At 44.3% G+C, this 20,170-nt stretch overlaps 3 protein-coding genes and 1 long non-coding RNA gene across 6 annotated transcripts; all 4 read right to left on the bottom strand.

The window, feature by feature from the left end:
* Window positions 1-52: 52 nt before the first annotated feature.
* LOC136197669 (insulin receptor-like) lies at window positions 53-7,136 on the bottom strand. 3 transcript variants are annotated; one of them, XM_065987489.1, is made up of 21 exons: window positions 7,025-7,136; window positions 5,688-6,420; window positions 5,252-5,445; window positions 4,796-5,188; window positions 4,601-4,735; window positions 4,034-4,287; window positions 3,921-3,987; window positions 3,778-3,851; window positions 3,283-3,728; window positions 2,820-3,015; window positions 2,705-2,769; window positions 2,525-2,651; window positions 2,356-2,468; window positions 2,252-2,307; window positions 2,130-2,186; window positions 2,010-2,082; window positions 1,808-1,948; window positions 1,323-1,755; window positions 995-1,216; window positions 445-944; window positions 53-386 (listed from the first exon to the last, which is right to left on the bottom strand). In XM_065987489.1, the coding sequence occupies exons 1-18, from the start codon at window positions 7,101-7,103 to the stop codon at window positions 1,647-1,649; spliced, it is 3,312 nt and encodes a 1,103-aa protein (XP_065843561.1). In that variant the 5' UTR covers window positions 7,104-7,136; the 3' UTR covers window positions 53-386; window positions 445-944; window positions 995-1,216; window positions 1,323-1,646. The 3 variants fall into 3 exon arrangements, with proteins under 3 accessions (XP_065843561.1, XP_065843560.1, XP_065843562.1); XM_065987488.1 differs by having other exon boundaries at window positions 445-1,216; XM_065987490.1 differs by having other exon boundaries at window positions 445-1,216; window positions 5,252-5,418.
* A 1,804-nt stretch (window positions 7,137-8,940) lies between these two features.
* LOC136197671 (uncharacterized) lies at window positions 8,941-11,321 on the bottom strand. Its single transcript, XR_010672558.1, has 4 exons — window positions 11,181-11,321; window positions 10,999-11,118; window positions 9,349-10,839; window positions 8,941-9,294 (listed from the first exon to the last, which is right to left on the bottom strand). It is a non-coding gene; the product is annotated as an uncharacterized lncRNA (long non-coding RNA).
* Window positions 11,322-11,612: 291 nt separating this feature from the next.
* On the bottom strand, window positions 11,613-15,893 carry LOC136197670 (uncharacterized). Its single transcript, XM_065987491.1, has 20 exons — window positions 15,548-15,893; window positions 15,400-15,497; window positions 15,236-15,340; window positions 15,072-15,181; window positions 14,928-15,015; window positions 14,780-14,870; window positions 14,628-14,719; window positions 14,493-14,576; window positions 14,301-14,441; window positions 14,121-14,232; window positions 13,959-14,062; window positions 13,519-13,906; window positions 13,159-13,460; window positions 13,030-13,105; window positions 12,918-12,974; window positions 12,753-12,851; window positions 12,468-12,698; window positions 12,108-12,405; window positions 11,819-12,056; window positions 11,613-11,761 (listed from the first exon to the last, which is right to left on the bottom strand). The coding sequence occupies exons 1-20, from the start codon at window positions 15,548-15,550 to the stop codon at window positions 11,743-11,745; spliced, it is 2,736 nt and encodes a 911-aa protein (XP_065843563.1). The 5' UTR covers window positions 15,551-15,893; the 3' UTR covers window positions 11,613-11,742.
* Window positions 15,894-15,902: 9 nt separating this feature from the next.
* On the bottom strand, window positions 15,903-17,741 carry LOC136198176 (autotransporter adhesin BpaC-like). Its single transcript, XM_065988082.1, has one exon. It carries the CDS (start codon window positions 17,739-17,741, stop codon window positions 15,903-15,905), a length of 1,839 nt encoding a protein of 612 aa, XP_065844154.1.
* Between the last annotated feature and the right edge of the window lie 2,429 nt (window positions 17,742-20,170).

The raw sequence follows: 20,170 nt of genomic DNA, 5'->3' as shown, positions 1-20,170 counted from the left end.
AAGACGCCCACGCGCGACACATCCCTTCTCCCTCCCCCCACCCCCACCTGCGTAAGAGTAAAAGACGTATACCGTGCAAAACGTATACCATGCAATAAAGCAAAGACTCGTCCACTAGTTCATGGTCTCTGTGATTCTAAGACGACGACAGAATCCGACGAGTCATCTTGGAACCAACGCAGGACGATTGCGTCAATCAAAGACATTAGGTGCTTTGACATCATTACCTGAAAAAGCATTGGTGATCGCGCAAACATGCACCTACCGCGGTACAACACCGCTTTTCTTCTTCAGTTTCAAGTGCCATGATTGTGGCCGGCGTTTTGGGGAAAGCATTCGCTTGACGCATTATCTTCTCAAAATCGAAGATGAAACGCAGCTTCGTTCTGGAGACCGAGAAGTAAATGCACTGCTTGCAACAACTGTACCACGAGCCCTACTCACCGTACAAATCGGACCCTGTTTCGGTAGCAAATTTGAGAATAAATAATTTTTCCCCAGGAACTTTCTGGGCTCACACCCAGAGCTACTGAGCTCCCAGATGCGCACCTACTCTACTAGACTTTGCACGATTCAGATTTAGGCTCGGACACGTCAATCAGGATTATTTCTCCCACTCAATTGAGTTCGTGTCTTCAAGCAGACCTTTATAAACGAAGGCTTTTGTGTTACTCGTTACTCGTCCTAGGCTTCCCAAGAATATATCAGTCGAATATCACCACAGCTTTTTTAGTGTGCTAGCATATTGGTTAATTAAACAAATGAGCTGAGTTGACGTTGTAAACAGGAATAGGGGCTCCCAATCGGGTTCGAGTCTATATAGAGCCCCAAACCATGGCCACACACAAGGGGAGAAGTTAGAACTCAAAGCTGTGGTCTACTTAGGTGGAAATTCCAGAGAATGGAGAATCGATCGCGAGGGACAAGGACGGACAATTCGATCACTATTTTGGCTAGCTCAAGGAAATTTTTCTCGCATGATTTCCTTTCATACCTGCAGCTGCTTCGTTGAGAGCGACTATGTAGTCAACACTGAGCCGCCGACTTGCGTGCGGTCAAAATGGCGAAAGGAGATAAATCGGAGGAATGAGACTTCTCCTGACGTCACGGAAATACGAGGAACCCCACAAGGGACCCTTCCGCCGCGAAGCACATTGATAGGCCGAAAAATGCCGCCCCAATGACTTCCCAAGCCGAGTGACTGCTTTGCAAAGATCTACAAAGAAAGAAATCACTCAAAACGGCGCGAGCCAAGTGTTCAGCGATCTCGAGACAAAGAAACAGCCGGAAGACGACCACAAAACCTCACTTGCCTTTCTTACCTCAGCGCTTCTTTCCGCTGCGTGTCAATTCGTCGCCCTAGGCATCTAGAGCCTCGCATCAGTGTCTTGTGCAATGACAGGGTAACGCGCGCTCGTCCTGCTGGATAAAAGCCCTAACTGACGTCATTGGCGCAAGTCTATGTCCTGATAATGACGTCTTGTATGTCATCTAGCTCATTGTTCGGTTGCTAGGTAACAAACTAACACAAACGAAAGACTCACAGACGCTCTACTTAGTACCGGATCCTATATCTATATACTACCCGATTTAGTGTCTTAGGGAAGCCATAGAAGACCACAGTCATCGCTACGACCGCGCATGAGTCATATGGCAACTTCACATCCCTTGAGAGATGGAAGAATAAGAAGAATGTCGACAAACCTTGGACGTGACGTAGGATCGTAATCCCAACAACGCCTCATTATGGGCTTCCTGTAGGACATATAAAACATATTGCCATACACGTGGACTCCTTATCGCTCACAGGACACTTGGCCATTCGGGCCAATCACCAAAGGCAAGTTGCTTTCTTTTGCCTACAAACGAGATGACGTCTTCGTTTGTCAGGCCGGGATAAGGCAAAGCTCCAAGTTCGGCGATTTCCCACAAAACAACTCCGTACGACCTGTAAAGTGAAAAAGAAATACTTTATTTAACTCCACCTCTATTGCATTCTTAATCCTTACCAAATATCGGAGCTATAAGTAAAAATACCGTCACGAAGCGACTCCGGTGCCATCCAACGAATGGGCATTGGACCTGCAACACGAACGATAACAGGAAATCTCGCGAAAGTTGCATAGTACCTCTTCCGCGTTTTCTGTAGTAATCTTCAAGTTCGACGTCACGAGCCATTCCAAAATCTGTTGAGTCGAGTAAGACCGTTTGTGTAGAGCTCCATAATTAACTTAATATGATTGCCGCCTACCACCTATCTTGACCACTTTGTCAGATGTAACCATGCAATTTCTCGCTGCTAAATCTCTAGAGACGACAACAAAATTAATCATAAATTGGCGATGAAATTCTAACCTGTGCACGAATTTGTTTTCGGCTAGATAGGCCATTCCTGACGCAATTTCTGCAGCCATTGTGAGAATCTGCTCTTCGGATAAAGGATAGAAACTACTAGTAGACGATTCGCTCTGATTGAAAAACTTTTCAAGACAATACTATAAATCAATGTATTCATTTCATTTACTCTTGGTCTTAATGATCGAAGATAAGATTTCAAGTCTCCATTGCCCATAAGTTCAAGAACAACGTATACAGGGTTGTCTTTCGAAATTATTCCAATCAAACGAACGATGTAATCGCAGACGAAATTTCTAACGAATTCGACATTAGAGACTCGCAAACTTATAAAAGAGAAATACTGTACTTCATAACAGAAGCTTCTTTCAGAAAAATAAGCCTTTCAAAAGGCTGTGAATCAGGTTTTAGGCTCTATAAGTAAACCATTAGTTCCTTCCAACAAAAAAACTCTACAACAATACCTTTACAGCGACAGCCGTGGAACAAGCTGGTTTCTCCAGCACTCCCTCATACACTTCGCCAAATGCTCCTTCACCCAATAACTCGCCCACGCTGAGGCAGTTACGATCAATCTCCCACTCATCTGGCTGGTAGGCGCCAGACTTGTTCAAAAAACCTTCGGGCAAATAATCCCTTATTGCGTTCATCTCGATCCGCCTGAAAAAATCATTACTTAGCCCATTTACTCGAGTAGAATATTTAGCAACCGGCTGAGTCTTTATAAACCCTACTAGTTGAAAAATCTGGAAATAATTTGGCCCGACATATTACCCTTCGGGTAGCAGATTATGCATGGGCAGCTATTCTCGAGCGATCTCAAATGCTAAATCCGCGGCGGAGAAAAAAAATGACCCCAAAACCTTGCTACATCGACGCACAGCACAAGCGAAATTCCCATGCACGTAAAAAAGCATAACTTATTACCGCTTTGCTTTCACTCTCCAAAGGCATATAAAGGCAACCGCAGCTGTGACCGAAAGGAAAAGACTACCTGCAGCAGCACCACCAATTAGAGGTGTGTGCGATTCCGTAGACTCTGGCTGCGATTCTGTAGACTCTTTCTCGGATGATGACCGGTTCGATCGGCTAAGGGACGCATTAAATGACACAGCCGCTTGTTCTCCGTCCAAACAATACGATATATTGATCGGAAGGATTGAAGGTGGTTCGGAATGAAATATAAATTTGATGTGACGATGCTCAGCCTTTCCCAACGGACCAAATTTGCAGACGTAGCTCTGAGCAATCATCTTGCAATCTAGGAAAACATCAATAAAAATTTTTGAGTCATTGTAAATGTCGGAAAATTTGATTTCATAGGATTTGTTTTGACAAAGAGACGTGACCGGATCTGTCCATTTAACATTCACCTAAAATATCAATTAAACGTGAAATGCTAGCTTTTTTGAATAAAAGTACGATTCGGATGTCTTTATGAGAGGAAACGAAACTCGTGGCGTTTACATTCATTTCCGCTTTAATTTCATGAGGACCTGCAAAAGAGTCACAAAAGTCCTTTTTAAAAATTTTATAAACTTTTAAAAATTCAAGGTTCGATTTACAGATTGGTCGTAAAAATTTCAATTCGTTGCTCCAAGCGCTGCATTTGCTTTTGTTTTTAATTATCGCCTAAAATGAAAAATAGAGAAATGCTTCTGGCGATTGAAACACTGACCCTGATGCGATAAACAAAACATTTCAAAATATTATGCACAGCAAAGGATCCGTTGCTCTTCACAAGGGTATAGGAATCTGACACAGACACGTTGCAATTATTGTTGCCCTGGCGAATGATAAGTTCAGCATCTGTGACGTTGCTGCTCCCAGACAAAGCTCCGCAGTTACGCAGGCAAGGGCACGTGCCACTGGGTTCCCGCTTAAACTCTCCAACAAGGTTTTCAGAAGCATCTTTATCAGCTTTGTGGCAATCTAGAGTACCATAAAATTAAACTATAGCCGACTTGCCGACTTGAGTAAACGAGGTAATCGCTATAAAGAGTAAAGTCATCTGCTTACTACTGCACATATTTACCATCTCCTTCTTTACCAAATAACAAAATATAAATCCAATATTTGCCCTTTATGCAAATACCGAACTCTGCCTGCTACAGACTTCAATAGTTTACAGTTTTCTTCTTAATCTACAATCTGCTTAAAAATTAGTTATGCCAATTTTAGAAAGCTTTTAAATCACCCTTGCTAAACGGTCATGCAAGAACTACTGAGCCTCAAAACATCTTACCTTCAGAAGGACTAAGAACCAACATTTCAAAGATGTACTTATTAACAGAGAGAAGAAAGTCGTCGGGTTTTCTGACAATGCTCCAAGCGATTGACGAGCTCTCCCTAGCGAGTGGCTCGAGTTTTAGAGAAGAGACTGAAAGACCCCCAGATATATAGAATGTAGCATATAAAGAGAAATTCTACTAGTACTAACCAGTAGAAAAGATTTCGACTTTTGAACAGTCAAACAGTGCTTTTCCGGTATTGTTCAGCGATAATACGTTGGATCGAACATAAACGGCGTAATTGCGACCAGACATCAGACCCACGATATGTTGCTTGATTCTTTTTCCATCGATATTTAGGCGCTGAGGCGATAAAAAGGTTGTATTAGATCTCAGTAAAATATCGGTAAGAGAAGGGGGGCAAGTGCTCGTTGAAGCATTGACGCTATCACTGATGACTTCAGCGTAGAAGAGCTCAGTTCCGATATAGAAGTACTGAGTTTCATTTTCGTAAATTCGGTTCCATGAAACAGTTAAAGTCGTCTCGTGACTTTTTTCCAAGATAAGAAATCTCGTAGCATTCGACTCGGGCGACCAGTTACCTGAAAAATTATGAAGACGCTAAATTTTCATTTACGATTGATTAGCAACACATTTAGACTTACACTGTCCAACAAGTGAGTTGCCTCCTCCAAGATGAGTTCGACGACGAAAGACACTTTTGGTCAACATTTCGTAATCCCACTGGCATAAAAAAGGATTTCCGTGAATGAATGCCGCTGTATCATTGACATCAATAAGTCTGGCGTGTTCCCACAGATGCATCAAATCGCTATTATCAAACAATGCAAAGAAATACCTAAAGGGAACACATATGATAGCTCCCGAACATTTTACACCCAATTACGCAGATAGCCTACCCAACTGCGTAGACAGTATATTGTATGGTCTGTACAGTTGGGCCTCGATTATCCGATTACCTCTCAGTTGCGCAACAATACGAAGCGCAGCTACATGTTTATCTTTTTTTAGTGACTAATCACAGACATCTCGTGCTCAGATAATCGAAGTTCGACTCTACGTATTCATGTTTCGACTCACTTGTTATTCCATTGTGGTGCTCCGTTTCCGCCAACTGAAACTAAACTCTTTAAAAATGACAAACTCTTTAGTCCTCGTGTATTGGCTATGACAAGATAGCCGTGAATTTTCCTAAGCCGACCCAAGCTCTGTTCCAGCTTCGGCATGTGATCGTCGCTCCAACTACCGGAGAAAAAGAGGCTGTCCTCAATCTCGAGACATCGCTCGACTTTTGGCAAGTCAGACTCATCAAACACAGAATGGTTGCCACGACAGAACGTGGGTGGACAATAGAAATGATTCGAATGGGCGCATGGCGTGCACTTGCTCCCATTGTCCGCTTCTGCGCTCGCCAGAATAGAAACATTCGTTTCTAACTGGGGGTTATTGGCGATGTTAGCGCAGCCGTTTTCTAACGTGATTAGAGCGTCAAGACCGAACTTTCGTAGATAACGGTTATATTGAATGACGAAGGTGTAGTTACCGTCGTTTGCACTGCTGCATTTACCGCCAATTTGGCGAAGATTTGGTAGAAGTTGCTCGAAGCTCTCGTAGCCGTCAGAGAGATTTTCAATCCACAAACATCCAGTAATTGTTGAAACGGTATCCAAGGAAAGAGGGCCATTATCTGAGCAGCTGTCCGGCTCTAGGCCAGTAATATGAAGTGAACCGTCAATTTTTGTGCAATTCTTTTGAATGAGTTTTCTAACGTCGACACGAGTATTTAATTCGAAGTCCCGTGCGCAGCGATCTTCTGCAAAAAAAGAATAAAATTATAACATTCAACTAAAAATGTCAAACTGGCTGGCTACAACAGAAACCATAACTATAGAGTTCCAGGGTGTCGCCTGCACACATATGCGTATGGCTACACACTCTTTTGCGCAACTACTACTCAGCCGCGGCGTGCATCTGTGGTAAATTGTTAGTTCAGTTTTGTGGTAAATTGTTAGTTCAGCTTGCGCCAACACATTAGGGAAGCGAAGGACCAGATGCTCGCCAAAAATAGCCACGTCATACTACTTGCGTAAGAAAAAATAACGGACGCGACCTAGGTCCCCGCGTAGAGGTAATCGTATGAACAACCATTGTAACTAACACGAATCCACGACATACTTTCTAAAAAGCGCTTTAGTGCAGAGGGGCGCGAAACCGCTACATATGTGGTATATAGATCGAAGCCGCAAGATCGACACCGGGATGGGATGCATGCCTGGGCCGTTCCTCGCGTTTGTGAAACTCTTCTAATACGAGCTGGAATGCTACTTGAACCGAACAACTATTCGTCGCTTTCAAAAGAAACGGTTTATTGCGGTGGAGGACGGTTCCGACTGAACTAAGTGTTGATTTATCGATACCTTTCGAGTTCCTTTTCATTGCGTTCGTGCAAAGGAGCGAAACAGTAAGCATCACAATCAAAAAATACGGTATCCGCATGACGAGCGACCAACAGACAGAGTTTCGGTTTAAAATCCGGGATGCGTAACTGTCTGACGCAGGTCTGCTTCCGGCTTCAGATACTATATCATAACAAGACACTTTTAGGCGCGACAAAATTACTTAAAACCGCAATTTTGACTGCGATGCTCAGAGCGAAGGACGGAGCCGGCGATTATTTACAATGACCCAGTAAGAATTTACAATAAGAATCTCAAAATGAGACAAAGAGTAGTTCAAAACAAGGAAGTTACCGTGACGAAAGTATACTAAGGTGACAACACTAAATAGTTAAATTATCATGAATAGAAAGTAACGACTTGATAGAATCGAAAGTATGGGACCCTGAATGAAATTGTACTTCTTTTCGTTCTAGCCGTTAGAAAGCCTAATTTAAAAAATGTATCTTACAAAATGTCAAGCGATGTCTCTATGCATGCATCTCAATTAATTGATTTCTAAGCGGCCATATGCCGTGCAGAGTGCATGAGTATATATGTGTATCGTCTAATGACTACGAGGCGAGAGCAATGATAGTGTACAACTCTATCCCAGTGGCGTACAAAAATGCGGGGGCCTTCGCCCCCAATAGAAAATTACAATTTCATTTCTAACGCGCGTATTCTGTCGTGTACACAGAAGTCGAGAAAAATAAACGTCATGAAAAAAAAAGGTTTTCGATTTTTAATCCTTTTTTAGTACTCTGCGAGTGGGCGCAGACTTTGCCTCCTCAACATCGAAGAACTGCGAACGCCTTTCACTGGACTAATTAAGACTTTATATGTATGCTAATGTCAATGGCCAGCAAATAAGCGCAGACTGTGTAGAGTGACTCAGTTGGCATTAATGCAGCATGAGTTGTGAGATACGTTTCTTTGCCGCCTAAGTCCCAAAGTAATTTCGTGCTTACTTCATAATTTTCAAGACTTGAAAGCGCCTCATTTGATTCGAGATAATCAGACACCATCTGCTGCTGTTTCTTTTTAAGCTTTTCCTCCTTGGTTATTTATATACGAGGAATCATAATATTAAATTGTTTGTTTTTAGCTTTTCAATCGCGGGCTACGACTCCGTTGATCGAAGCCGTGTGTCTACAACTTCAAGGCGCTTTTCTAATGCAAAGGCGACAATATGAGGAAGCGGAAAAGGTCTCAAAAGCAAGGCTTATGTATCTATCTTCTATAGTCTCTATAGTACCACCACCAAAAATACATAAAGAGGAGATTGGTAGCAATGAAGCGTTTGAAGAAGACGATCATCATCATCATCATCATCATCATCATCAAAGTATAGCCAATGATCAAAAGAATGTCTAACAAACCCTTATGTCTTACTACTGGTCTGTGTGAGTCCCTACTCAAATTGCGATTTTTCTATTCTACTACGTTTTGTTCGTCATCTGTCTAATATTTATTTGCCGCGAAAAAAATCGTTTGACTGCATGCATGGAACTGCGTGGTGCGAACTGCTTACCTTTCGGGGTCCCCGTGACTTGTTCAACATTGCAGCGATGCTTTTCGTCGTACCACGGTGGATAATGTAAGATTTACGTTCAACAGGACCTGTTTGCAGTCGAAAAAATAGCGCTTTTGCATTGAATTTGCTTCGGCGTTTCCACAGACTCGGAGGGCGGCGCAGCTCAGCCTCCAAAGCGTCCGATTGGTTCGTGCGACGATGCCTAAAGCAATACTGATCTCGACGAGTAAAAGAGCGTCGAGAAAAGCGACGAAATCGTCGAATGCGTGGCGACCGGCGAGATAATGACGTAAGGCACTAGCGTACGCTACAACAAATCTAAAACAGATTTTCGATTAAAATACAAAAAAAAGTTCGTCATACCAAGCATAATTGAAAGATAACAAAATGTCCACAAAATCCGTGATACTAAGAGTTCTCACATAAACAATGGAAATAGAGGTACATAACGAAAAGTAGGGGAAGGGAGAGAGGGACGGGGTATGTATCATAATACGCCTTACCAATAATTTGGAGCTGCTGGTTTACTGATGCAGACTTTTTTCGGCTTCCATTATCATTAGAAAGGCCTCACGAAACGTGGGCCTCTCCTGCGGCTTGAGTTGGACGCTTTGCTTAAATAGATCATCAAAAAACTGCGGAACATTCGTTGCTCGGCCTTTTGGAAGCTCACCTCCATCTTTGACATGTAGGCGGATGAGCTCATTCGACATACCTAGGAGATACATTCGAGTGCACTGCGAAGACTAGTGACTAACACTAAGAAAACCTTTATATGGACGCTCTTTTTCCCGAATTTCCCAGGGCACAGCGCCGTAGCTGTAAACGTCGGATTTTTTGGTCAAATCCATCATTCTACCCCCGTCGTCATCCTCGCCGTACGGATGCTTCGAATTAAATTTTCTCGCCAAATCAGATGAGAGGCTGATAGTAAACATTCTCCTAAGCGTACGTGAAATTTCAGCTATTATTCGCGAAATTGGAGGCCCAAGTTCTCTAGCAGCAGGCGAGTTTTTGTCTTTCTGGCCGATTATCTGCTAATCCGCAGCGTAAATGAAAAAGCCGTCGAAGCACAAATAAAAGCTTTTTCGTGCCCCGTGCGATAATGTGACATTCACATGTTCCTAGGGCTTCTAGACCTTTGCCCAGCCAAAAATATTTTGAAGAACGCGTCTTTGAGTACTAATTGGCTAACCCCTATTGTTACCTAACTAGCGGGCGAGCATGCTCCGCTCTGCTCCAGGGCGATCACGTTTGAGAGACCCTCCCACCAGGGCGCGGAATAAACGGAGGACTATACACCTGCCAATATTGCCCTACGAAGATGTATATGCACAAAATGAGCCAGGTGCGCCACATTTTATCGAGAAGTGCTATATGTAGTTCTTGGAGGACGTGACTACGTTAGTTATCACGATATTCTTGACAATGGTGAAGTGCAGCTGAGACGAGGAGTCTCTTCAAACACGTCGTCAATCTTCATACTAAAGTTAAGATAACCACTGACGTACCAGAGCCAGACCTGGGGGCCATGAAGACCACTTTGCTCGCAGTGGAAGAGCTAGGTCAGAAGAGGTCTGGTCCCCAGACTAGGTCAGACCTCGGTCGATCACAACTACCTATATTAGCCTACAGCTACAAGAAAACTTGCTATAATGCAAACCTGTACTTGATGGTCACCTAAAACTTCTTGCTGTCCGAGCAACGTCTAAGGATCTTCCTCTAATAACGCAGATTAGGACGCGAATTTGAACACAGCGTAGAGGTGAGGTGCCCTTCGAAGGAAGGGGAGACAGGCGTAAAAGAAAGATAAGGCGCACGTAAGTTGCCATGAGAGAAGGTTTCAGAAATACGGCGAACGAGGTAAGGAACATTTGGCGAGGGAGAAGGAAATAACTTCATCAAGAAGTTGGACCATGCACTGGCTTTCCAAGTATAGGTCGCGTCTGTTTGTGTATCTCTTTTGAATTCTTTGTGTACATGTGGCGTCCGCTGAGATTTTTTGATGTTTCGTAGCAGCTAGAGTTATGACATCTCCCGCGCATTCAAAGAGGGACTCTCGCGTGCTGTGGGTACGGTCGAAGGTCCTTGCATATACCACAGCTAGGCTACGCTAATGTAATGAGATCATATACCAAAGGCCCTTAATTAGAAGCTATGTTGACTACAGATGTAAGCAACAAGAGTTTACCTACTTGTGAGTACAGCGCAGTGAAAGCTCTTTGTACTTTGCTTTGATGTGCAATCGGTACACTTCAACCTAAATGTACATGCATATGATAGCCCATTAGGGTAAACTGGTGAGGCCCCTTTAGGGTTCAGGATTACTAGGGCCACGGGATTTTGGCTCGCGGCGGCCGTTGTGAAAATCGCCCGCGTGCGTAATTCAAGCCATATGGAGACCGACCTTATAGCTTACCGTCGAGCATTGGAGAACAGAATTCGACATACGAAAGAGGAGAGACGAGCTTCGAAATGGCGACGGATGAATTCGGCTCAAGGGCGATGGGGAACAAATGAATTGCGTCACCTAAAGCGTCTAAGCGTAGGCCATTAGGATACCGTTAAACGGAATACCTGAACTCGCGTTGCAAGCTTTACCTTCCGCTTCGCAAAGCGAAAATCTGTTGGTGAGACACCTAAGGGAGCCTCACTTGTTCTTAAAGAAGTCAGCGGCTAGAAAAGCTGCTTCAGAAACCATCGTACTGATGGCCGAACGCGTCCTGCCAAAATTGAGGCAAAAATCTACGCTACCTTGACCATTACCCGGATAAAACACTTATGATACCCGGATTCAGATACCAGGAGGCGAAAGCCGATCTACGATAATCTAACTGAAACGTAAGAAATAGCGTCGATGCTGTCGGAAAATCAAGCAAACCATCGTCTCCGAGCAAACGTTTATGTTATTATTTGGCGCAGAATGACACGTGGCTCGTATATCCGTGAAGGGTCAACAGTTTTTCTTTGGTTTCCTTGCAAAGTCGTCCACCCTAAATAGAGAGACGTTGCGAGAAAAGGCACCGGCACATATTGCGCAAAACATCCAATGCATCATCACTTCAGCAGACGAATAATGACCTAAAACAGAAGATACTATTCAGGCGCAAAACAACGACAAAAAAAAGCGCATAAGCATTCAGCCTGAGTCTCTGCACACTGCTCAGTACACATGACGGACTCTGAAATAAAGATATAATACGTGAGTGATATAAATTCTACGAGAAAATACATTGCACCTTCTGTGACGCCAACCAATCACTGCTGCCGCGACAGCCGTGACAAAAATGACCAACATTGCAAAAGCCACGACAAACCAGTCGACAATGATCGTCTCCTCGTCAACAACAACGGCTTTCTTTCTTGATAAGGAAGACTTCTCATACGTCACGCCATACGTGCCAGTGACGCGGCATGGAATTCCAGAAGAGTGAAACACGCCGTCGTCCTGCGAGTGATGCGAGTCGCACGGATCGACTATAGAGACAATATGCATAAAGACTCGCAGACTACTAATTAACAATTTACCGTGATTATTATCCACGAACGTGAGTGTAATATCTTTTGCTCTAACTGGAGCCACGCCGCCAGGGTAGAAGGCGCCAGTTGGAAAAACGATTCCCAAAGTGCGATTGTCATCCCACAAGCCAACGGCAGGAACATCGTTCAAGTGTTTGGGTAAGAAGCTGATAAGTTTCATCAACTGAGATCGACTTAGAACTGGCGGCGTATTTGTGTCGTGTGAGAACTTGACAAAAACAGTTGTCCCCGGAAGGACGCCGTCATTCGATGGCTCTTCGACTTGAACAGACGTCACTTGAACTCTCTAGAGAAATAGACAAAAATTTATTTTCAGAACGCTTCAATTTAATACTTAATTATACGAACCTTTCGCTTTTGACTGAACGCCTCCGTGCGCATATCTGCACTTATCTCTTTTTTCTCCTCCACTTCACGACGACGACGACGACGATGACGGCTGTTTTTCTCAGCAACGCATTCCATTCCACCTTGGATCAAGAAATCCGGTGGGTTGTCGTTGATAGTGATGATGTCTACATGTGAAACTCCACTGCTGTTTGCCGGTGGTTGCCCGTTGTCAACAACTGTAAAAACGATCTATGAAAGATGAGTGTTAATCGCATATTAGGAATTAAATATATGAAACCACACCTTGCGACCAATTTTCACACGAGAAACGTCGCTGATGAAAATTGTTGGTTCGGCAGCCGCAGACGCGTAAAATAAACGTCCAACCACGCATGCATAAATCTACATAGAGAAAGAAAACATTGCGCAGTAGCACCATTTGTGTCGAATGACGATTATATAACAGACCTTGCCACTGTCTTCACCGGTGAATGTGAGAAGTTTACTTGATCGATCGGGTTCATACTAACAAAAGACATCGTAAATTACAAAATTACAATGGTAGATTCTTTATACACACCGTCAGGCCGGGACATGCTGTCGGATTTCGTAGGAAGATGTACTCATCGGCATCAAGTTTGTCAGGATAAATTGCTCTGTAACAATATCTGATAATATTCACATACATTTCGTCAGTGCCCTTTCTTACGTCAATTCCACTGTCATTTTGGAAATGCTGTTTCCTTCAGTTGAATCGTCAATAAGGACGTCGTGTGGTCGACTGACGACGTGCTGGCCAACGTTCTGATTCTCTGTGAAGCTCATGCGATCGTCATTTCCTATCCCGACGCCCAAATCCAATTGCGAACCATCATTGACAAAGACGGTGGAGACGTTCACAAATACTGGCAAGCTTGCAGATCCCTCTTTGTCCCAAACAGCAACCGTGATCTGAGACACGACTCTCGCTGGTTCAGAGACGGTGTTGTCATACGTGGCCGAACCCAATATCTACCGTTACAAGGAAGGTAAAGACACCAAAGAGAAACTAACATATGCTAATTTGTACCTCAAGATAAGCAGCCAAAGAGGCAACGCCGCTCAGATAAACGACGCCTGTGCCCGATTCAACAATGGTCACTCCGTGTCCATTAGCAACGCTTTCATCGACGAGTATGATGTCTCCAGCACGAGACGTGCTGAATGAAAGCATCGCATTGCCAGCAAAGAAACTGTCCACATCAATCAGTATAGTAGACATGGGAAAGATGGTTACAGGCGCTCCGTTCTCGATGTATGTAATCGAATGAGATCTATCTGCAGGTGAAGCAAACTGAGGAGGCTGACTGGACGGCGAGAAACGTAGAATTGGACCGTCGTTCACAGGAGTGACCAAGATGCGAAGCATGGCTGGAGCGCTGCTGTTCTGCCCATCGTTCACAGTCACATAAGCCATTCTTTCAACACAAGTCATTTATGAAAGCGCAATAAAAAATCTAAAGTATTAACCTTGTGTCTGATGAAAGATTGACAGGAGGGCTCAAATTGTTGACAAAACCGAAAGACGACAATACTATTTCGTAATATTTGATTCCAGCGCTTCCATATAGTCTCTGCGATAAAACAAAAACATACAGAAAACGTCTCTCTACGGACACGCTTCAGGTGTACCACAAACTGATTTTTGCTGTCGCTTTCAATATTTATACCAAATGCCGCCGCGACAGACGAATTCAAAACCAACCCGTCACCATCGTGCCCATTCACAAGTCTAACCGTTGCTCTTTATCAAAAAGAAAATATTGTCAAAATCGTCGAGATAAGATGTTGAATTAAATAAAGAAGGATTACCCCGTCATGTTCACGTCATTGGGATCCGTTACGGTGACACTACCATTCGGGAGAAAACTTGGTGGATGTCCTTCTGTGTAAAGCAATTCATCTTGGGTCAATGTTACGAACGGAGCAAGGTTAAAATCAATTAGCCGGACGCTGAAAAAACCGCTATAGAACAAATAATAGCCACTTTTGTCGTGGACGCACAGAACAGTGGCGGTTGTCCTGAACTTTCCGTCAAATACTTCAAACTCGATAGTGACGTCGTCCAATCCTTCAAAATCCGATTCCCTAAAATCGAATACTATAAAGTTTCTCAATATTATATATGCATTGCATTACAAATTAGTGTAAGTGACATTATTGAGAAGATCTTGAAAAAAAACAGTCGATGCATTTCCAGTGAAAGAAATTAATTTCCCATCCTCTTTTACCTTGTAGAACGTTCGTTCGTAAATAAAAGCAGTAAATTAAACACTGCTCAGAAATATTACCTCTGTCTCAACTACTTCACTGTGACCTCTAATTGCCAAAGTCCCACTTCCACTTGACAAAATTCTTGCCGTGGCAGATTGCATAAGATGGCTGTTAATTAACATAAAATCCGTCGAACATAGTGTGAAAATGATCGAATAAAATTACATTTCATGATCCGGGTCCGTAAGAGTGAGTGAATTGCTGGTGACATGAAGAGAAGCTCGACTGCCTTCTTCGTATCGTGCAACAGGCGCTTCAAAAAGAAATTACCGTCAGTGCTTTCTTTTACATGCAGTAGCAAAACTTTACTTCCGATTGCTAAGACAGGTTCATCGTCGTTCTTTCCAACAAACCTAACAGTAACGCCAACAACAGGAGTAGAAAATCCGTTTGAATCAATGACCGTAATAAGAATTGTTCTAGGACAAAGACAAATTGGCATAAAAAGAAAGGTGTCAATAAGTATAACATACCTTTGATAAAAAAGCGGATCTCTTTCAGGATTGAAAAAGCCGAGGGAAAGAAGTACGTGCGTCAAACTGCTTGGAGTCGCGGCTCGTAGAACTTTTATCCCTTTACTAAATTTTAATTACAAGCGTCATGCCAATCTCTCAAAAAAATAGCAATTGTAACGTACCTGCCAATTAATCGCGATACAGGAAGACCAATGATGGCACTGCTTTCATCAGTTCCAAGTCTTCCCGCAGAAGAGGCTTGGCTTGGAATAAAGGAAACCTACGAAGAAAAACTGTAAAAAAGCAAAACATATAAAAACAGGGACGAACCATCTCGCTCAGGCTCGCCGGATTCGTCAATTCAACGACTACCTCTGTCCAGTCCTTACAAAGTCAATTAGAAAATCCATATTAATTAATTTCCCTTAAGTTAAGAACCATATTGCCAAATGCAGATGCGTCCAGATTCTCCTCTTTCGGTGCAAGCCAAACCGTCAAAATTGGCTCACGAGACAGAACGGTTCGATTCAGTGTCATATTATCAGCGACGTTAAAATCGACAGCAACGTGTTCGCATTCACTTACTTCTCCCAGTGCCCCAGAACACGTAAAGAAATTAACAATTCCACATGTGTCGTTGCAGCCGTCACCGTCCTTTCTCGTCCCATTCAGCGTGTCACACTGCTCAAAAAAACTCACGAATCCCATTTCCGCAATTGAAGCACTGACTCGGCCGGTTAAATTCGTCGTTGACCGGACACACAAAACCGTCAAATATAGTGCAGCTGAACGAATCGCAGCCGAAGCCGCTCAAGCCGGAATCGCAATCTTCACCGGGAACTCGCATTCCATCGCCGCACGTTTGGACGAAACAGTTGGTTAGCCCTCCCACTGGAACTTGGCACCCGAATCCATCCTCGAGTACGCAAGCGGCCGAGCAACCGTCTCCGTCGACGTTGTTGCCATCGTCGCATTCTTCAGTTTCGACTTGGAGAGTTCCATTACCGCACTCAGGACCAGATCCCGATGCTTCCGGAGGAGCCAATGTTTCAAGAGAACCAGATCCCGATGATTCAGGAGGAGAGGTTGTTTCTACAGAACCAGATCCCGATGCTTCCGGAGGAGACAATGTTTCTAGAGAGCCAGATCCCGATTCTTCCGGAGGAGCCAATGTTTCAAGAGAACCAGATCCCGATGATTCAGGAGGAGAGGTTGTTTCTACAGAACCAGATCCCGATGCTTCCGGAGGAGACAATGTTTCTAGAGAGCCAGATCCCGATTCTTCCGGAGGAGTCGTTGTTTCTAGAGAACCAGATCCCGATTCTTCCGAAGGAGTCGTTGTTTCTAGAGAACCAGATCCCGATGCTTCCGGAGGAGCCAATGTTTCTAGGGAACCAGATCCCGATGCTTCCGGAGGAGCCAATGTTTCAAGAGAACCAGATCCCGATGATTCAGGAGGAGAGGTTGTTTCTACAGAACCAGATCCCGATGCTTCCGGAGGAGACAATGTTTCTAGAGAGCCAGATCCCGATTCTTCCGGAGGAGTCGTTGTTTCTAGAGAACCAGATCCCGATTCTTCCGGAGGAGTCGTTGTTTCTAGAGAACCAGATCCCGACGCTTCCGGAGAAGCCAATGTTTCTAGAAAACCAGATCCCGATGCTTCCGGAGGAGCCGTTGTTTCTAGAGACCCAGATCCCGATGCTTCCGGAGGAGCCAATGTTTGTAGAGAACCAGTTCCTGATGCTTCCGGAGGAGGCAATGTTTCTAGAGAGCCAGATCCCGATTCTTCCGGAGGAGTCGTTGTTTCTAGAGAACCAGATCCCGATGCTTCCGGAGGAGCCGTTGTTTCAAGAGAACCAGATCCCGATGCTTCCGGAGGAGCCAATGTCTCTAGAGAACCAGATCCCGATGCTTCCGGAGGAGCCAATGTCTCTAGAGAACCAGATCCCGATGCTTCCGGAGGAGCCAATGTTTCAAGAGAACCAGATCCCGATGATTCAGGAGGAGACAATGTTTCTAGGGAACCAGATCCCGATTCTTCCGGAGGAATCTTTGTTTCTAGAGAACCAGATCCTGGTGCTTCCGGAGGAGCCAATGTCTCTAGAGAACCAGATCCCGATGCTTCAGGAGGAGCCAATGTTTCTAGAAAACCAGATCCCGATGCTTCCGGAGGAGCAGTTGTTTCTAGAGACCCAGATTCCGATGCTTCCGGAGGAGCCAATGTTTGTAGAGAACCAGATCCTGATGCTTCCGGAGGAGCCAATGTTTCTAGGGAACCAGATCCCGATGCTTCAGGAGGAGCCAATGTTTCTAGAGGACCGGGTACCGTTGTTTCCGGAGAAGACGTTGTTTCGGGTGGAGCCGTTGTTCCTGGAGGAGTCGTCGTTTCCACCGAAGTTGATGCGGGAGAAGTCGTTTCGATTGGCGCAGTAGACACCAGATGAGTCGTAGCCGGAGGAGTCGTTTCTAGCGTAGTCGGATCCGGAGGAGCTGTTGCTTCCGGAGTTGTGGGACCAGGAGTCATTGGCTCTGGCGAAGTCGAGCCAGAATGGATTGTAGGTGCCTCAGTTGTTGAGTTTTCTAGACAAAGACGCGTGCTATAGTGTGATGCAAGCCGCACTTGAACATTCAATAGGTCGTTGCTGAGTTTACCAAGCAGCTCTGGCACGAAAATATTAATGCATCACAAGCTCTAATGCTGTTGGGGCGGGAATTAGCGGTGGTACTTTCTACTCAGTGATTGATAAAGCGAGCGCCAACTTTGAATACAGGCTCACTGAATTATTACGCTACTTCCTCTAAATATAGAGCACTGACGCCCACTTCTGCATTCTCTCCAATCAAGGAAGCGAATAACGTCTACAATGCGCAATGCGGACGGATCCGCTCAGAAATGCGCCTTTTCTTGAACAACCGCAACCTAGGTAGACCCGCGCTCGTTCAAACAATGTAACTCTAAGGTCTGAAAAAATTAACTCGGATATAAAGGAAATAATGCAGAGAAATCGTCTGCCGGGGAGAAGACGCGATGAACGTTAATTCTATACTACTATATTCTAGAAGCGCGCGGGTGCATTCTATCGACTTGCCCTCGCCGTTAACTCCAAAGACGACACGGCAGAGAAGAAAACACAGCCCCAACGGCACGTTCGCGGGCAACATCTTCGTCGCCTACTGAGCGGATTCCCAACAGGGTCTTTGATTCTCGTTCCAAATGCGTAAAGCCGGTTTTTGAGGTTCTAAGAAGAAGAGAAATTGGCTTCCTGTGCGGATGCTGCCTCTATAGCGCGCAATGACCTGCGCTTGAACGAAGTTAGACAACTAATTGACCAAGTCCGCAGCCTGACGCGTGCATGGGAGAAGCTCCAAAACAAACACTCCCACTCGAGACTTCAAACTGCGAACAGTATTACAATGAATCCACGATTAGAAAAACTGAGATCTCTAGAAGAGCGCGCAGTAAAAGTCAGACACTTACGCGGATTACGCTGCTCGCGTCATCGGAAACCCTACAAAGGGAGTGCTTAGATGGTATTTAGACGTTTGTGGGGCTTACATCCTGTACCATATACTGTAGTGATGCAATGACGCATTGACAGAGAGAGACAGGCTTTCCTTGCAAGGCCTACTGTTTCAAGATGTCGTCACGTGATATAAGTATCGTCTCGTGAAAGGCAACCTTAATTAATAGACACAATACGGTCTCTACTTTTTACCAGTTTGGAACGCCTCCTTCACATCGAAAGTACCAGATCTGATTTGCCGACAAGAATCTGCCCATTTTGCTGGATGAAACAATCATAAGAGTGAGACTGTAAGAGAAAAACTAAAGAAAGGCTTTCTATTCTTCTATGTGTACATTTGTTAAAATATCTACACCGTCGATTTTACCTCTAGCCGCCAAAAATTGAAGATATAAATTTTACACATCACTCTCTACGATCTTATTCGAGTAGATATAGATAACGTTACACTACCTTGTGATCGCCATTCGCCTCAAGTCTGCAGATCCTTCTCAAAATACCTCCTATTGCTGTTGAATTGCCAACTTCGTTCAAGCAGGACTCTGAGGAGTGACATTCTAAAGAGATTCGACTGGATCGCTCAACCAATACCGAGCTAAAGCGCCGTCCATGACTAGGTCTCAGGGATCCACCGATACCGGTGTTCGCGAGGGAAAGATATTCGTTAACGGCGGTAGGAAAGATATTCGCTAACGACGGTAATCGTCTTTTTGTTGTGATGCGTAACGTGCCGATACGGGCTTTGCAAAACCCGTATAATTTTTCGTCAAATCGAAGTATATATATAAGACTGAGCGCAAGAGTAATTCGAGTTACGCTCATTGTGGCTGCGAGCCTAAGAGAACTTTCCTAACTACTTTTCGTTCGTGCCTTGTCTGCTCCGCTGTGCCAATATAACGACACGATCGAGATGATCAAGTACGATAACCAGATAGCATCGCACCGTGCGCAACTATCGTTCTTTTGCGAGAAAGCTCTAGTGACTTAGTATTTTCAGTGGGACCCCAACTGACTCGTGAAGGTGTTAATTTTCGTCTATAGAATAGCGACAATCTTGAAACAATTTGGTTTCTCTAGTACTCCCTCATAGACTTCGCCAAATGCTCCTTCACCCAATAACTCGCCCAGGCTCAGGCAGTTACGACTGATCTCCCACTCATCTGGCTTGTAGGTGTCTGATTTGCTGAAAAAACCCTCAGGCAAATAATCTCTCATTGCATTTATCTCGCGCCTCTTGAAAAAAACATTAAAGGATATTCTCAAGTGAAAACTTTAAAAACCAGCAGCAGAAACAGAGATTTTATAAACACTACCAGTTCAATAATCTTGAGATGGGCTATTACAACATTGTCAATTAGGTAGCGAATATTGGTCAGCTACTTGCATGAAAGACATTGCTCAATCCCTACTACTCAATCGGCAGCTGGTT

The sequence above is a fragment of the Oscarella lobularis genome, chromosome 18 (assembly GCF_947507565.1).
Source record: "Oscarella lobularis chromosome 18, ooOscLobu1.1, whole genome shotgun sequence".
NCBI classification, from domain to species: Eukaryota; Metazoa; Porifera; class Homoscleromorpha; order Homosclerophorida; family Oscarellidae; genus Oscarella; species Oscarella lobularis.
This window is presented reverse-complemented; position numbering and strand designations above follow the sequence as displayed.

Excerpts from the sequence above, each read along its gene's own strand:
- LOC136197669 (XM_065987488.1), bottom strand. The coding sequence starts at position 7,103 with ATGCGGATACCGTATTTTTTGATTGTGATGCTTACTGTTTCGCTCCTT. Across the intron at positions 2,083-2,129 it reads CTACAGAAAACGCGGAAGAG|GTCCAATGCCCATTCGTTGG; the intron begins GTACTATGCAAC and ends TTCGTGTTGCAG. Across the intron at positions 1,949-2,009 it reads ACTTATAGCTCCGATATTTG|GTCGTACGGAGTTGTTTTGT; the intron begins GTAAGGATTAAG and ends TTCACTTTACAG.
- LOC136197670 (XM_065987491.1), bottom strand. Across the intron at positions 15,341-15,399 it reads GTATCGCGATTAATTGGCAG|TAAAGGGATAAAAGTTCTAC; the intron begins GTACGTTACAAT and ends ATTAAAATTTAG. Across the intron at positions 14,871-14,927 it reads ACGGACCCGGATCATGAAAT|CCATCTTATGCAATCTGCCA; the intron begins GTAATTTTATTC and ends GTTAATTAACAG.
- LOC136198176 (XM_065988082.1), bottom strand. The coding sequence starts at position 17,741 with ATGACTCCTGGTCCCACAACTCCGGAAGCAACAGCTCCTCCGGATCCG.